Here is an 18,675-nt window from a genome sequence, read left to right on the forward strand (position 1 = left end):
GCTACAATGGCAACAAATTGAAATATCTTTCAAAGACAAAAATGAAACACTTGGAAGTAAACAGAGTGTTGTGCTGTTTGTTGTCTGGAGTGATTTTTTTTTAGGAGCCACATTGCATTTTAAGACACATTGAATTGTAACACGTTTAAAGTATTTCATTCTTTAGTGACATGTTCTCATGTTGTGTGCACTAGAGTTCACTTCATTTTGGCACATTATCTGCTTGTCACTTGAAAAGTAGAGTGCCCTTCAAAAGTATTGGCACCCTTCATTAAAATGATTGTATAACACAAACAACAGGAGAAACCATTAAACCCTGGAACTATACTAAAGTATTAACATGGTGATATTCAGGGCGTTATACTGTTGCTGTAATAAATTAGATCATGATTTGTTTTGCAGGAGCATATAACAGGGAGGGCAGTGTGGGTATGCAGTGGGTAGCGTTGCCGCCTCACTGCTCCATGGTCCGCAGTTCGAACCTAGGCTCGGGTTACTGTATATATGGAGTTTCACGTGGTCCCCCCGTGTCCGTGTGGGTTTCCTCTGGGTTCTCCGGTATTTTCAGTTGAATTTGGGGAAACCACTTGAAGCATGCCTTGTGTTGAACAATTCCGATTGCTTTTGTTTGATTTGTTCATTGCAAACAGCTGAAAGTCTTGTCAATTTTCACAATAAACCTGATGTGCAATGGTTGAATAATTTTGATTGCAACTCTAATGCATAATCAGATTTTTTTTTTTTTTACCTATCATCTAAAGCTAAATAACTCAAATACAAACAAATAATGTCAGCATGAATTTAATTGATATGAAACAGTTTGTTTTGTAACCTCTGGGTTCTGTGGGCAAGAAGAAGAAATAAATAAAAAAGTCAGTAATTATGATAGTACACATTTGTCTAATGTGATTAATATTTGAATGTTTGAAGAGTCGACTCCAAAGCCCTAATTCCATACGATCAAACGTTGTCATGTAATACCTTTTTACTGCACAGAGAACAAAGAAATTTCATTTGCGGAATCGGAGTCGACTCCAAAAATCTGCGGAATCGATTCCTCAACACCTGAAGTGCACAGGATTAGGAGTCGACTCCAAACTCTGCAATCGAACAGAATCGTATTTTAAGACCAGCCTCCAGCTGGAGCGTTTCCAGGGCAGCGCGCGTGCAAGTGGGCGGGGTATTTCGGCCCCGCCCACATCTCGCGCGCCATGAATAATCCCGCGCTTTCCTCTCAGCTTCCTCAGCATCTGTGAGTTTAAAGCCTGAGGGAAGGTGGATGGCACACACACAGGTGGGTCACCTGGCCCTTACACTAGCTTCTCCCTGTGCTTTAACAGTTCTTGAGGTTAGTAGATACCATAACAGTATTGTTTACTTTCATTTTTCAATATTATTTTCGAGTTTCTTTAGAGTACAGCAGATGTTTTCTGTTACCTCATGTTGTATTTCTTCACTGCTTCATGTTTTTTTTTCTTCTCTTTTTGCATAAGGTATTTAATAGGCAATATATGAATTTTCAACAATTGCTTTTTTTTTTTTTTTTGGTTTTCCAGAAGGAAAGGTAGCAATATCTAAAAAAAAAAATTAAAAAAAATCTCAATAAAGTGTCATAATGGGATCCAGCTCTTCGTCCTACGCTCCTAAAACCGTGTACCTGGACGTAGATGGAAAAGTTCAGAGGGTAAGAACATTTAAGAGCTTTCCGTGATGAACCTTCTGGTGTTATGACCATCTGCCAATACATGTTTATCTGCAGAGTTCAGTTCTCTGACTGAGGAACTCCTCAAATGTGAAAATAATTGTATATATCCATTGTATATCAGGTGGTAGTACGTGATGGAAAAGAAAAAATACAGTAATATCACCATATCTCTAACCGCACAATAGAAGTGCTGTTTATATGGCAGCTTGTTGGATAATTTTACGATGTTCTATGGGTTAAAAAAAAAAAAAAGGTCAATAAATAGACATTTTTGTCTAATGTTCTTTAATATTTTAATATTTAAAGAGCTGATTCCAAAACTCTCAATCCATTTTTGTTTGTTTGGGTTTGTTGATGTTGTTGTTGTTAGTTGGTAGTATCCAAGCACCTCGAATCAGAATTTGTGTCCGGTGGAAAAATGAATCAATAAAACAGCCAAACGTTTGGTTATATACCAAATAACCAACTCAACAAACTTAAAATCAGTGCGTCAGGATCGTTTGCGTTTGGGAAATCAAGCCAAATTTCCCAGAGAAACTCATCCGGTTATTAGTTACAGACCTCAATAATGCGATGATTAGTACAACATATCCCCCCCCCCCCCAGTAGGGCACTTATGTTGTCTGGCGTTAACAAAAAGACTCGTTCTGAGTCACAGGTGTCTGTGGCATTCACAAGTTGCCATACAGTACCATCTGCAGAGAGCAGCTTGATGAGTGTTTATTCACAAGATCACGTAGACCTCCAGTGGAGATTTTTCTTGGCAATTGTTTTGGTTTAAATGGAAGAGTTCATGTAAAAATTAACATGAAAGAATGCAGTGCGTTTGTAATTATAAAGCGTTTATAATTAAAAGAAGCGAGCATGAGAAATAATAAAAGTATGTGATGTGATGATTCTGAATTTGCTTTCCGGTCATCTTCAGGTCATTTTCAGTCGACACTGCAGTCCGTGTGACATCAGAGAGTTGCTTTGTACGTCGTCCAACATCACCAGGTCAGTATTTTCTATCAGCCATCACCTATTCGGTTCATCTATCCCATAATGTTCTGATAAAACTTATGTAATACTGTATATATATTTTTTCCTGTGCAGAAACACGCCTATTCTTTTAGTAGACGCAGAGGGAGCACTGATATCTATCGACCCCACCATGCCTACAAACTCGCCTAAGTAATCCTTTTATTAATCTAATTACAGCGACTATAAATTATTTGATATAATTACACACATATTTCTTTTTCTCTTTACAGCAACTTGTATAAAGTAATGCCCCATTCCAGTCAAGGAGGAGGTGAACACAACTCTTTACGACTAAATGTGGTAGAGATATGATTATGCTAGACATCTTTAGTATTTAAATAGTTTGTATTGCGATGATAAATCAATTGTTAAACTATCAGCGTAAAAAATGTTCTGAACTTACTGACATTTTGGTGTAACAGGACGGTGTAGGGACAATGTACAAATACATTGTACAAAATAGAAGGGGTTTTTTTTACATATTGCTTTTAATTGTCTGAAAAAATGTGTATTCAATTTTTTTTTTTTTTTTAAAAAAAAAAAGGTCAATAAGTATTTAATGTTAAAATAAATTTAAAAAAACATTTTTTTTTCCAATGATGTCTTTACGCTATCAAAATGATCAGTATTTCTAAATGAACAGTTACACTGAAATTTGAATAGGCCTAATTTCAGCTGATCCAATTTAAAACAACTTTTTGACTCTATGACTAATTTAAAAAATAATACAATTGTATCTTAATATATTTATATATACATTTTTACTTAATATAAAAACTCTTTTCACTACATCAGTGATTTTACCAAGTACTAAGAAACATTAACCATCTAATTTTCTCTTCTAAAGAGAAAGAAGACATGTTCCAGAATGTTCTCTCCCAAGTGGCGGAGCAGTTCAGTCGGTAATACATTCTAGCACAAGCAGCACCAAAAACGTCCATCCATCCATTTTCTGTACCGCTTGTCCTATGCAGGGTTACGGAAAACCTGGAGCCTATCCCAGGGGACTCGGGGCACAAGGCAGGGGACACCCTGGACGGAGTGCCAGCCCGTCGCAGGGCACAATCGCACACACACGCACACACTCACACACCCATTCACACACTATGGATAATTTGAAAATGTCAATCAGCCTAAGATGCACACCATTTGGACTGGGGAGGAAACCGAAGTACCCGAAGGAAACCCCCAGAGCACGGGGAGAGCACGCAGGCTCCGCGGAGCGGAGACGGGATTCGAACCCCCAAACCTGGAGGTGTGAGGCAGGCGTGCTATCCACTAAGGCACCAAGCCCCACCCCCCCCCCAAAAAAACAACTTATTTCTGCATTATTTTAATTTCGTATTTTATTCTGAGACACTTTGGTAATGTAGGATCTCTCTGCATTAGGGCTTTCAGAATAAACGAGCTGAAGACGGAGATGACCAACAGGCTGGCCATGCTGGAGAAGAGAGTCGAACGTGAGCCTCGATCCTGTTTGGCTTTGAAATTCAAAAATCAAATAAGATCAATTTAGAAATGAAATTGTGAGCTTGCCTTTTGCAGTAGAGGGCCTCAAAGTGGTAGAGATCGAGAAGTGTAAGAACGATCTGAAGAAACTAAGGGATGAGGTGACCTCTAGAGGCGGAGCAAGGTACAATTCTAAAAAAAAACAACTCTGCACCAGCAAATTAAAAACGGTCCTATATTCAGATATCAGTTTCAAAACCAGATGAAGTTCAAGTTGACATTTGCTATAATCAGTATTTCACCTCCTACAGCCTCAGAAGCACTAATAACGTGGAACTTTCTGGACTTTGCTTAACATTTACTATATTTTTTACTAAATATTTTTACTCATACTGTAGTATAACACTGTTTGCAGCAGTCATCTATATAAGCAGTAATAAAAGGTTTTTAATAAGTTTGACTTTAGTAATAATATGTATCTCATTTTTATATGTATAATATAAATCTCATTTAGCTGGTCCATCGATAATCGTGCACTATTCATTTCCACTCAATATAAAATGTTGTATTTACATTTATTTTATTTACATTTATTTGCTTCCTAAACAGGGTGAACTGCAACTGCAAGTACAATTTCACAGACGACGGGAAGAAACTTTCTCCCAGACGTGATGTTCCAAGTTATCCAAAGGTAAAAAAAAAATAAAAAATTAAACATGATGGGTCGGCATTTTAAAATTTTTCATCCTTGAAACACAAACGGCGTATGTACTTGATGTAAATGGTCTTGATGTCGTCCTCTCGTCTACACAGTACACGCTTTCCCAGGAGACTATAGAGACTCTCAAGAAGCCCACCTTTGATGTATGGCACTGGGAGCATAATGAGGTTTGCCAGCATATGGATGGATGTATATTAGATATACAGAGTGCATTTGTTTGGGTGTTTGTTTATGTTTTATTATCGGTTTCCATTGGTGTTGAGCGATGAAATCTCATGTTTCTATATTTACAAACTTCCATTCTGAACCTTACTTTCTGTTTGACGTGGTATTGACTTTAGATGTTAAGCTGTCTGGAGTACATGTATCATGATCTCGGACTCGTGAAGGAGTTTAACATGAACCCCATCACCCTTAAGAGATGGCTGGTAAGATTCAAGTCCATTCTTTTGCACTAAACATGCACCTTGTGACCAATAAGATCTGTAGCACAGTGACGTGAAGAAATGCTGATCAATTACAGCTGGCGATCCAGGAAAATTACCGTGACAACCCGTTCCATAACTTCCGTCACTGCTTCTGCGTCAGCCAGATGATGTACGGAATGATCCACTTGTGCAACCTCCAGGTGTGGACATCTCTGTGACCCATAATAATACAATTCTTCTTATGATGCTTATCTAGGATGTGTATACCTTTTATAATATACTCACGCCATTGTTGTTCTCAGGAGAAGCTGACTATGACTGACATGTGCATTCTGATGACGGCAGCAGTGTGCCATGATCTCGACCATCCAGGATACAATAACACGTACATCTCCAACTGTCATGCTCACGAACACAGTATAATTAGCACAACTTCAAAACAACATCGCAATCATAGCAGGGATCTCTTTGTCCAATAACACTTAAACAATTTTTTAGATTACTATTATTACTGTTATACCACAGCTCTGATGAATTCTCCAGTCTGCCTGGTCAGAAAGTGTTGGTTGCAGTTTCTAGGAAAAATCAGGTGTGTGTGTGTGTATACACATACATACACACACTTATACATATATAAGAATAGAGAAAGGCTGATGAGAACACGAATGTTTGTAGCTGCTATATCGTAAGTGATAACAAGAACTAACTTGCACACATTCAGCGACATTAAATGTAACCATAAATGGATAAAATGTATGACATTTTGTTCGTCATTCAATTTAAAAAATGTAATCGTTGGTATAAGAGGAATAAAACACTACAGCGTGTTGTCTTATTAGAAAATAATCAACTGTGAAGTGTAACTGTGGTACATGTTCATTTGTTTTCCCTATAAGTGGTCTATTCCTTAATATTTTATCATGTTTGATACTTTTATCTTTTTTTCTTTTCCCCTTTATGCTATCTGTGCCTGTCAGACACGGTGAAGAAGGCATGGCCTATCATTTTCAGAAGTGAATACTTGTTTCGAGTTGTTTACTTACTGATTCTACACGGTAGATTTTTTTTTCATCACGTCAAGATGCACATGGTGTCATCTTGGATGGATTGATACACACCTATATTATTCAGTGCCACAGCAGTCGTAATCCTCGTTAGATGTCTTTTTTTTTTTTTTTTTTACTTTGTTTATATTTTTCTCTGTGACCAGGTATCAGATTAACGCTCGGACAGAGCTGGCTGTGCGCTATAACGATATCTCGCCCCTGGAGAACCACCACTGTGCAGTGGCCTTCCAGATCCTCGCCATGCCCGAGTGCAATATCTTCGCCAACATCGAACTCGAGTCCTTCAAACAGATAAGACAGGTACTGCAACCCTACTATAGCTATACATCTGCCTATGATGGAGTTTGATTGATTCGGTTGTATGGCATTTTTATAACGTATGATGCTTATGTCTGCTACAGGCCATTATTACTCTTATTCTAGCCACTGACATGGCCAGACATGGCGAGATACTAGATTCCTTCAGACAGAAAGTGGACAACTTTGACTTCACCAACGAGGAGCATGTCAAATGTGTGCGTATTCTCCACATTTATTTCAATCTGTGCCCTTAAAAAGCTCGACAGCAACCCAAGCCGCCTGTTTATATTAAATTTGCGCAGTTCTCTTAGCATGGCGCTATTAATGGTATTAACATTTGTGGTTAAACGGTCTCTTTATAATGTATGTGCTCAACACATCTTTTTCCAAATGGCCGAGCAGCTGAAGATGGTCTTGATCAAGTGTTGCGACATCTCCAACGAGGTGAGACCAACCGAGGTGGCCGAGCCATGGGTGGACTGCCTGCTGGAGGAGTACTTCATGCAGGTAACTCAGCCATTTTGTGCAATCAGGACTGCAGTTCTTTAAAAAAAATTTTAAATGAGCTGACTTGTATTAAAAGCGCTTTGAAATTTGAATAAAACCTTAGCTTGAGTTGCGCCGTTGTTGATCCGGTTCGCCGGTCAAAAACGAAGAGAAAGACTCCAATTATTGTATAGTTTAAGTATGTAAGAAGAAATGAAAGCGTGTGGAGATTAGTTTGCATGAATTATTAGCACGCTGCATTTTTTGAATGTAGTATTTTTTTCCCCATGAAATTGATGTGTCATTTAATCTCGTCTTGCTATTTTGTATTGATTTCAGAGTGACAGAGAAAAGTCGGAAGGTCTTCCTGTCGCTCCTTTTATGGACCGGGACAAAGTGACCAAGCCAACGGCACAAATTGGCTTCATCAAATTTGTTCTCATCCCAATGTTTGAGACAGTCATGAAGGTATCCACGTGCCGCTTGAATACTACATTAAACAGTCAATATTTTGTAACAAAGACATTTAACGTTATAGCTTATACCACAGCGCTGTTGGATTCTTGAATCTGATTGGTTAGAAGGTGTTGATTCATTTTCTATAACAGCAGCTCCGACAGTAGTTCTGGAAGCAAGGCATAAAAAAGGCATATAAAGCCACAGGTTTATATTAATGCACTCATTCTAATACATTATCATTGCTTCAGTAACAGTATACACAGGGACCTGTAAGGCGAACATCCCATGTGAACAGATTTAAAAAAACAAAAACTAATTGATGGTGAAGTTTCCTGTGAGGAGATGTTTATTGAGCAGTATGGAAGGAGTCTCCAGTGTTAGTGCTTTGTAACACTTAGGGGTAAAACATTTGCAGTTTATTGGTAACATGACAAGCTGCATTTTTTTCTTTTACTACCTTAAAATAAAAACCCCGGTGAAGGAACTGCTATAACGTCAGACATAACAGGAACTAAAACGTAACTATAAACGGATAAAAAAATGTGATTCTTTAATAAATAAAAAGTAGTCATCTCTGGCAAATTCCTCTGGTATAAAAGGAATAAAGCACTTCCGGACATGCATTGGCTAAGCTTACTAATGTCCCAAAAAATGTTATTTTGAATGATTAATGTTCAAACGATTTTCTATTATTGTGTTTGCAGCTTTTCCCTCAGATCGAGGAGATCATGGTGCAGCCGTTGCGAGACTCCCGTGACCACTACGAAGAACTAAAACAGATTGATGATGCCATGTCACAAGTATATCCCAAGCATAGCACACATCTCAACACTTGCACAACATCACAGTAGATATTGAGATGTATAGTACTATATGCTGTAAGTTCAGGGCTGTTAAATCGGCTCGGGAGACCCGAGCTAGTGTCAGTCTAAATGATACGCTTTATCTCCAGGCCCAGAAGAAGAAAACGGAGAGCATGTCATTAGGAGGAAAGAAGAAATAGACCCTGCTTCTTTGTCACAAAAAGAGTAAGTTTCAGTGTTCAGTGAAGATCTTTGTGAAATGAGGGCATGACCTGGGAATGGTTATGACCACCAGGGAAAACGACCGATGTGTGTTTGATGTGGTGTTTGCTGAGAAAGAGCTTTGTTGGAAATAGCATGCTGCTGGAAAGTCACAAGCCCTGTTCATTTACATGCAATGGAAAGGAATGTGCGTTCATGCTTCCTTTCTATTCATTAATTTTTTTTATTAATCAGGTCTCTACAGGAAGTAAGGGATGTGCTTCAACTCGTTTAAGTTGAGAAAGGAAATCAACAAGGAAAACGTTATGAATATATGATTGATTCCATCACGTCTTTTCGAGCTGCTGTATCACAGGGCAGCCGGACACTCGGAGGAAAGCGCTGTCTACCCTCTTCCACATACATAAGCTTACAGGCGGCCATGATTGTCTATTGTCACTGTGATCGAGAGAGCATAGCGCCCTCTCTCCTGACCAACGCGATCTCATGATCTCCCAATATTATGAAGAACGACTTTTCAACCATACCCAGATTTCCAAACTAATAGAAATAACAATAACCGCTTACACTGTTTTACAGGAAGTTCAGCGTAAACCGGAGTCTCATGGCCGGATGACGTAGCATGGATTTGTTCTGGTGCCCCTTGTGTCCTTTTTCTGAGATGGAGTGGGCTTCTCCTGCCCAAGCCTTGCAAGCCTTGAACGCCCGTTCTGAGAGGACAGATTTCTCCATATCAGATAGATATAGTAAGACACCATATGTGAGAGGAGCCTTAAGAGGACAATGAATCGTTAGCGTTTCAAGATTTTACAGCGCATTTTATAAGGTAAGGTTGAGAGAACATATAGCGGGAGCAAAAATTCATTCACTTGTTTGAGGATGTAACAGCTGAAACGGTGATTTCGTGGTGTTGTGATAAAGGAAGAATTTTAAGTAGTTTGTAAAATAAAAAATTAAGAAGAAAAAAAGCAAATGTTGAAGTATTAGCCAGCTGGCATTTATATTTATTTGTCTGATATTTATAAAGGGAAAAGTTCACCTTTTTTGGAGTGTTGTTTGATACATTTGAAAGGTATTAAAGGGAAACAATCAAATGGTTTACATTCCTTTATAGATATTTATATACGTTTTTGACCCTCAAGATAAAGTTGTTGTGTGAGAAAAAACAAGAAAAGTAGGATGTGATTTGTAAAGCCACGGTGCATTCAGACATCTACAAACACCCATGATTTGAGAGAACGAAAGCTGAACGTGGCGTTTCAGTGTCTGAGCGTATTTAGGCGTTTCCAAATCAGTGGAGCACACAACTCAGTAATTTACATCATATACATTTGTAGTGTTACTACAACTAATATTATTGACAATATGGAAAATGAGCATGAGAGTTTAACTGCAAATTGTGGCTCGAGTTTCACACCCAGGTTTACTTTCTTAATAACAAGATCTGCCAAAGAAATGATCCTTTTGTTGGAAATTTAACATTTAGTTCAAAGATACCTTGGAAAACACAATTCTACGGATGTGCCTCGTTTTGTACGTACATACAACCTGTTTTAAGAACTAATCTCTTTTTAAATATGACGACCGAAGCAAATTGATTTACGTGAGTTGGGCTTTTAAAAGCTTTTAAACTTATTTATTTACTTAACCAGAATGTCGAATCCTCAAGGTACTATATTACTTTGCTGTTGTTGTTTTTTTTGCTATTATGTTTATGTTTCCAGTATTTTTCATTTGAATCGTGTTATAAGTCTTAACTTAAAGCTCAACATGTCAAAGCTCACACCATGTTATACAGATCTGGTTAATTATGCAGTGAATGCATTGCAAGCTGTATGATATTTACATATTTTTCCCAGCAGAGTATAAAACCACTTGCAAAATTGTTTTTAATTAATGAATTTATTATTTATTTATTTATTTATTTATTTATTTATTTATTTGACACAAATTGAGATATGTTGGAGCTGAAAGCTCATCATCTGAATTGGTTCTCAGGTATGTGGCATTATTTGGCAACACACTGAAAACTTACCTGATGTTTTGTGTTGTAATCAGCAGCATTTTCTAATGTCTGTGGGTTTTACGTGGGAAATCAGAGTGATCGATTATTTTACCGTAGCACGTGTATTACTGTAAACGTGTGTTGATTAAACGTGCTGCAAGTTTGAGTTGAAATGTTGGCCAAGTTAAGCAATAAAAAAAAAAAAAATCTTGTGTTTTCATATTGAGTATTTATTACTGAATCACAACCTAATATTATCAAAACGATCATGCGTAGAAGCAATATGAACTGGATTTTAATTACTATTTTGTATTTGAATTTTTGTTGTGGTACGGTTAGGACGGTTTAGAAATGAACAAACCCTACGGGTCCTGTTAATACTGACTGACACATTTGGCACACTTAATGCCTGCACTTAGTGACGTCTGCTTGTCATCAGATCTGTCAGTTGAGGTGGATGTTAATACCAGGTGTGAACCAGGCCAACTAACCTATGTGAAGAGCTTTGACTTCTTAGATCTGGTCTTCTGTAAAACTGTAACCTCAACTACACTCACAAAATCAGGGCAATGATCACATTTCAACAACGTGCTGCGCTGTTTATATTAGATTTTAACGTGACTAGGATTAGACCATAAGACACTTCAAGAATTAGAATGAACCCTTGTCAGCCCTTATGGACAATTTTGTCTTTTTCATTTTGTTTTTTTTTTTTTTGTTTTGTTTTTTAATCATTTTGTCGGTGTTCATGCAAACAACATAAATTTTGCAAGAGGTGTGTATTTTTATTGGAATTTTAATATTTCACCCTCATTTGCTTTCGTAAATTTATTTTAAACAAGGTACACAAAATAGTTACACTCAGGATCTTAAGGACAAAAATGTCCCCATCGTAACCCGTTCAAACGGCAATATTTAATCCCTGTGACATTTAAGCATAAAATCATGTATTCTCTGTTAATAGGCTTTTATTTTGTTGACAAGGTTTCAAAACATTGAATTTTTTTTAAACATTTCTGAAATGTGTAGTATTTTCTCAGGTTTAGCCTCTGGGGAAAATACATCCTTTTCCTTTTGTCTGATTCTGCTGTATTATAGAGCGCCGCAGACCAACTGAATAAATGATGCAGCTATTATTGTGTGTGTGTGTGTGTGGGTGGGTGAGTGTGTGGGTTTTTGTATGGATATCAGAGTTGTGGTTTGTATGTTTGTACTGAAAATTTTAGGTGTGTGAACAGTTTGAAAGAAAGAAATGATATCGTCCTGGAAATCACAAATCCCACCACATGTGTACGAGTCAAAGAAGGTTCCTGAGCTTTGAAGATTTTTGCATTATGTAAAGAAACCGGCATTTAAAGGGTTAAAATTCTGAAAATGATCGAATGTTTGGTAATTAGGATCAGAACTGAACATAGTCAGTGAAGTCAGTGAAAGTGGAAAAAAAAAATATGAATATATAATATTTCTATCACAGTTTTTTGACATGGACATTTTTATTCTTTATGGACCTGAGTGGTACGGTTTTAAAAAAAAATTTTAATCTGACACTGCATAAAAAATATGAATGCATCAAAATGAATGTTGTTGTTAATCATTGACATATCAAAGACTGTAATAAGCAAAGAAGAGAGGAGGGCCAGGTTCTGTGTCCAAAACAAAGAGATGGCAGTGTGTCAGAAGCGTATGTTTAAACTTTAAACCTGTTGTTATGTGGGCTCTTATCTCCCAGGTGGGTTTGACATGTCCATTATTGTCTACAGTGCTTTTTAAAAGAAGTCATTCAAAACCAATGGCGTTTAAACATAGACTGAAAAAAGCCTGTTTTTGACTCTCTTTCTGTGCGTGTGTGTGTGTGTGTGTGTGAGAGAGAGAGAGAGAGAGAGAGAGAGAGATTTCTCTTTATGGCCAGCAGAGGGAGACATTTTCCACTGAGCATCCCTAATGACAAGAGCCCCCCCCCCCCCCCCATATCTTTTGCGACACCAACTGAATTTCAATACAGTTTTAACACCTGCTCATTAACTTGCCCTGCCATTTCATTTGTTTGGATTCTAACTCAAGTGACTTAAAAAAAATAATAAAAATCCTAGCTCAAGTAAACTTTGAGACATGTGGAACATTTGTGTGGTGGTTTGGGAAAACCCTTCTGTGACATTTTCTACTGCACATAGTTTTGAAAATACTGGCTTTCCTGAATTAAAATGTATGTACCTTAAGGACAAGTCAATTATTTTATACGTATATTGTTTTTTTTACACTTCATATTCTGGTTAAAGGTTTTGTTGCAACTTCACTGAAAGATGCTCGCCATCCTCTACATTTATAACCTTATCTACTGATGGAAACTAATTATAGGTGTACAATAGCGCATGAGTTCTCACTTTGATAATCAGCATCATCCATATCAGTCTCTGTCTGACTTTGACCGGAGTTAAAAGTCAGCCACAGTGTTTAAACACTAGCCTGGTCATCATCGCTTCACCCAACAATTATTCATTCTGTCACTTCTGTTCTGTTGGCAATATTTCTTCTTATTAATGTCTTGTTATTAGACTTAGAGGATTTACTTTTTCCACTAGTATGTTGGACATGTTAAACCAAAGGCCTTTTGTTTCCAGGCAGGACGTTCTTGTCCACTGGTGTGAAACGAACTAACCATTTATGGCAACTTCCTGATTGTGTGCATATGTGCGTGTCTTTTTTTCCTCCTCCTCATTAACCTGCATGGTATAAAATCCTGAAGATCTCTCTAATAGCTCTCTTAGACTCGTATTGTATTTAAAATGTATTATATTAAGATTTAGCACACTAGCCTCAGACCTGAGTGGTGCATTTAAAACACCAATTCCGAAAAAGTTGGGACAGTATGGAACATGCAAGCAAACAAACAAAAAGAGTCATTTGAAAATTCAACTCACCCTGTACTGTATTGAAAACACATTATTTGATGTTTTACTTGGTGAGTTTAATTTATTTTTGAAAACATACACTCTTTTCAAATATGATGACTGGAACACACTCCAGAAAAGTTGGGACAGTTGACGGTTAAACGTTGTGTAACATCAGCTTAATAACACTTATTAAGTGTTTAATAATACTTATTAAACGTTTGGACGCGGAGGAAAGACACCAGTTGGTTAAGTTTAGCAAGTGGAATTTTCCCTCATTCATCCATTATGCATTTCTTGAGCTGCGCAACTGTACGGGGTTTTCGTTGCCTTATTTTGCACTTCATAATGCACCACATATTCTCAATTGGAGACAGAGACAGGTCAGGACTGCAGACAGGTCATGCTAACACCCACACTTTCTGCTTCCACAACCATGCGCTTGTAATCCGGGCAGAATGTGGTATTTGGACCTGACGCTGATAACAGCTTGGCCAGTCCTTTTCAGAGAACACGACGTCTCTTTTGTCCAAAAACTATTTGAAATGTTGACTCTTCGGACCACAAAACACGATTACACTGTGCTACTGTCCATCTCAGATGAGACCAAGACCAGAGAAGTCACCGTGCTTCTGGACAGTGTTGATGTACGGCTTCTGCTTTTCATAGTAAAGCCTTAACTTGCATCTGTGGATGTAGCAGCAAATGGTGTTGACTGACAAAGGTTCACCAAAGTATTCCCGAGCCCATGTCAGTACATGCATTACCGACTAATGACGGTTTTTAAGACATTGATGTCTGAGGGATCGGAGATCACGTGCATTCAGAAGTGGTTTTCGGCCTCGCCCTTTACGCACCGAGATTTGACCGGATTCCTTGAATCTTTTAATTATATTGTGCACTGTAGAAGGTGAAATGCCCAAAATCCTACCAATTTACCTTTGGAGAATGTTGTTCTTAAAGTATTGGATTATTCACTGACGCATCTGTTGGCAGATTGGCGAGCCTCGACCCATTCATGCTCTTGAAGGATTAGGCCTTTTTTAGAGGCTCCTTATATACTATGATTAGATGATTACCTCACCTGTTTCACATCACCTTCTTATTTCAACTTGTCACATCGCTACTAGTCCTAAATTGCCCCGTCCCGACTTTTTTGGAACGTGTTGCATGCATCACTTTCAAAATAAACGTTTATCTTCAAAGAACTATGCAGTTGATTAGGTAAAACATCAAATACCTTGTTGTTATACGTTTTTTTGTTTAAATACCAGTCAAAGTACATTCGCAAATCACTGCTCTTTGTTTTTATTAGCATTTTCCATACTGTCCCAAACTTTTTCGGAATCGGAGTTGTAGTTCCACAAATCAGAAAAGCAAATTAATATGAAATAATACCATTAGCAATAGCAGAGATAAAAAAAAAAAAATCAAAGTTGTGCAGACAAGTAAGCCAAATCAACGTGAGGGAGAACCAAATCCTCCGTCACTCCGTCCTGCTCCTGTTACAGACGCTGCTGATTTACACAAATGCATCTCAGCCAAATTCTTTTCCTCTCAATTTGCAAAATAACACAAATCTACCATTTGCATCCACATAATTTTTCTGAAATGAATGATAACCGCCAAAGCATTTGCACAGTATGAAAACTCAGTATCCTAAATTTTTTTTATTAAACCAGTACTACGCACTAATGTTAAGCCCCAATCTTGATGTTATGTAAAGTACTACCTCCTTAATCCTTTGTATACAAATCCTTTGTGTGCAAAAGTTTGCATATCCTCAGGACACAACAAAGGAGACAAAGAAATGTCATTTATACAGTCTCCTCCAAACTATTGGAACGGCAATTCCAATTCAATTGTTTTCCCTGTAGACTGAAGACATTTGTGTTTGAGATCAAAAGATTAATGAGAAGAGAGTATAAAAGTTCAGCGTTTATTTCCTGGTATTTATATGTAGATGTGTTAAATGACATGGAACATAGCACACCCGATTTGTAGCCGAGCAAAAATATTGGAACAGGTGTTGCTTGTTTCCCAGGTGTGTCATGTTAGATTGATTGTTTAAACATTAAATAGCTCTGAACATCTACTCTTTGTTTTAGCCTTCACCTGTGAAGAATGCATTTGTTGTTTAAAAAGGATAAGCCAACTTGAAGAGAGCTGTCTCTGGGAGAAAAGCAAGCTGAGAAAAGAAGTGCCATTGCACAAACAGTGGGCATAGCCAATACAACAATTTGGAATGTCCTGAAAAAGAAAGAAGCCGCTGGTGTACTAACAACCAGATATGGAACGGGTCAGACAAGGAAAACAACAACAGTTGATGACAGAAACATTGTGATTGTGAAGAAAAACCCAATAACAACAGTCAGTGTCATCACCAACAACCTCCACAGGGCAGAGCTGAAGGTATCACAATCCACCATTCGAAGAAGACTTTGAGAGCAGAACTATAGGGGCCATATCACAAGATGCAAACCACTCAGCAGCAGTAAGAATCAGAAAGCCCGGTTGAAATTCACAAAGTAATACAGAGATGAGTTCAGAACTCAAAAGTTCTGGAACCAAGATGAACCTCTACCAAAGTGATGGAAAGGTCAAAGTGTGGAGAAAGAAAAGATCTGCTCATGATCTAAAACATACAAGCTCATCTGTGAAACATGGTGGAGGTAGTGTCATGGCTTGGGCTTGCAAGTCTGCTTCTGGAATGTTCTCACTAATCTTTATTGATGATGGAACTCATGATGATAGCAGCAGAATGAATTGAGAAGTTTACAGTCACATTGTGTCTCACAATGGACAGACAAAAATCATCCAAATTAATCATGCAGCAAGACGATGACAAAAACAAATACCCAACTCAACAAAGGATTTTACCGGGGAGAAAAAGTGGAAGGTTTTAGACTGGCCAAGTCACCAGACCTTAACCCAATTAAGCAGCATTTCACCTCCTGAGGAGGAGACTGAAGGGAGAAACCCCCCGAAACAAACAATGACTGAAAGAATCTGCGGTAAAAACCTCGAAAAACATCACAAAAGAAGAAATCAAAAATTTGCTGATGTCACTGAGTCTCAGGCTTGATGCAGTTATTGCAAGCAAGAGATATGTAACCAAAGTGTTATCTACTTTAATTTACTTCAAGACTTATCTGTTCCTATACTTTTGCTTGCCTAAAAATTGGGTGGGCTGATACAAAAGGTTCTATGTTTTATGTTGTTTAACACATGTAAGATGTAAGTACCAGGAAATAAAAGCTGAAAATCTGATCTCAAATCCAAATGTCTTTGGTGTAGAGCACAAACAAATGAATTGGCCTTGCCATTCCAATAGTTTTGGAGGGGGCTGTAGCAATAAGACAACAATAAGTCTTGGTATTGATAATGATAAATGATTGCATGTACCTTTCTAAATGTGTGAGAAATCTTCTCTAATAATATTGTATGCACATGTTTTGCCTTTATAGCTGGTTCAACACTCCCCTGTCTGAACAAAGCAAGCTTTAAAGTCACTTTTTTTTTTTAATCTTCATTTAATTTGAGGCTCCATTTGGTGTTACATTGCTTTGTACATCAAACAACACAGAACAGAGGCAAAGCACATTTATTACAGTAAAAGTTCATTACATTACCCCCCGAACTACCCCACCCCCACCCCCATTAAGCAGCTCAAGACCCCTCAAAGGTGTCCAGATGGTCTGAAACACTACACGAGCTCACTCCAGAGGAAAAAGGATCCCAAAGAACTTCACATGCCACCGAAATTTATGTGCTCGAGTCATTCCTTGTCTTTGACGGGACATCACATATGTGGCAAGGACGACAAAGCTGGTACTTATGGTAAAGCCATGGCTGAAAGGATTCAATCCTAAACATGAAAGCAGAAATATGTTGTATGCTGGAAAACATTTGTCTTTATTATTATTATTATTATTATTATTATTATTATTACCTTAATTTTGTTCATTATTGATATCTCATTGCGTTTTTTCCAGCAGGAGAACTGTGAACCAGGCCAGACTGCAGACTCAACACTCCATTCACTACACATTCGTTCCCCTGTTGACCCTAAACACTGTAAATTATTAGCACAAAGACTTGCAGAGAGGCCCGGATTTTCTCAGAGCCAAAGCTGGTATGCCAGAATGAGCAAACTTAATGCACTTAAATCTATGGTTCATGATTAAAAAAAGAGAAAAAGATCAACATTTTAATATGAATTATTTAATAGTGTTTCCTTTTATAATAGTTTAATAATGAATGCATAATTTATCAATTATATCAGATACTGATTACGTGATAATCGACCCAGCATTATGTCATTTGAAAGATTCATTTATACATTTGTTTATTGTTTATACATTTGATTAGATCACTGATTTTTAAGTCGATAGATTATTAAAAATTGAAATGCCAGTTGAGTGTGTACCAGTGACACTGAATAGGCAGAATTAGGCACTATCCTTCAAGACTTCACCCCAGCAGAGAGTAGTCTGGCACCAGGGGTCAAATTCTTCTCCAGGACTGTTTCCTTAGCGAGAGCTTCAACACCATGACTTCACACTAAACTCCTCCAACATGGGTTGAGCTTGAACATTTAATCTTTTTAGTACCTCTGCCCCCTTTCCTAAAAGCTATAAGGTCCAATATTAGCTGTTAGTTCTGCAGTACGAGATGTACAGTTAATATGGGGGAATCTATAATGAATATAGTGGATAAGATGTTGGACTACTGATCAGAAAGTCATGATTTCAAATCCCAGCAGTGCCAAGCTTCCCTTGAGTAAGGCCTTTAACCCTCAGCTGCTCAGCTGTAGCAGTGTAAGTTGCTCTGGATAAGAACATCTGCCAAATGCCATAAATTTAAAAACAGATTACCGCTAATCAGGTAGATAGATAGATAGATAGATAGACAAACAGACAGACAGACAGACAGGTAGATAGATAGATAGATAGATGGACAGACAGACAGATAGATAGATAGATAGATAGATAGATAGATAGATAGATAGATGGATAGATAGATGGATAGATAGATAGACAGACAGACAGGTAGATAGATAGATAGACAGACAGGTAGATAGATAGATAGATAGATAGACAGACAGACAGGTAGATAA

At 37.7% G+C, this 18,675-nt stretch overlaps 1 protein-coding gene across 1 annotated transcript; it reads left to right on the top strand.

Moving 5' to 3' along the window:
• Window positions 1-1,022: 1,022 nt before the first annotated feature.
• Window positions 1,023-11,833, top strand: pde9ab (phosphodiesterase 9ab). Its single transcript, XM_053618157.1, has 20 exons — window positions 1,023-1,348; window positions 1,557-1,684; window positions 2,631-2,701; window positions 2,801-2,878; window positions 2,959-2,999; window positions 3,576-3,630; window positions 4,118-4,188; window positions 4,274-4,361; window positions 4,787-4,868; window positions 4,991-5,065; window positions 5,240-5,326; window positions 5,422-5,526; window positions 5,629-5,711; window positions 6,537-6,693; window positions 6,795-6,908; window positions 7,096-7,200; window positions 7,519-7,647; window positions 8,343-8,438; window positions 8,591-8,666; window positions 9,243-11,833. Exons 2-19 carry the CDS (start codon window positions 1,616-1,618, stop codon window positions 8,639-8,641), a joined length of 1,557 nt encoding a protein of 518 aa, XP_053474132.1. The 5' UTR covers window positions 1,023-1,348; window positions 1,557-1,615; the 3' UTR covers window positions 8,642-8,666; window positions 9,243-11,833.
• Window positions 11,834-18,675: the final 6,842 nt, after the last annotated feature.

This window comes from Ictalurus furcatus, chromosome 28 (genome assembly GCF_023375685.1).
Source record: "Ictalurus furcatus strain D&B chromosome 28, Billie_1.0, whole genome shotgun sequence".
Taxonomy (NCBI): domain Eukaryota; kingdom Metazoa; phylum Chordata; class Actinopteri; order Siluriformes; family Ictaluridae; genus Ictalurus; species Ictalurus furcatus.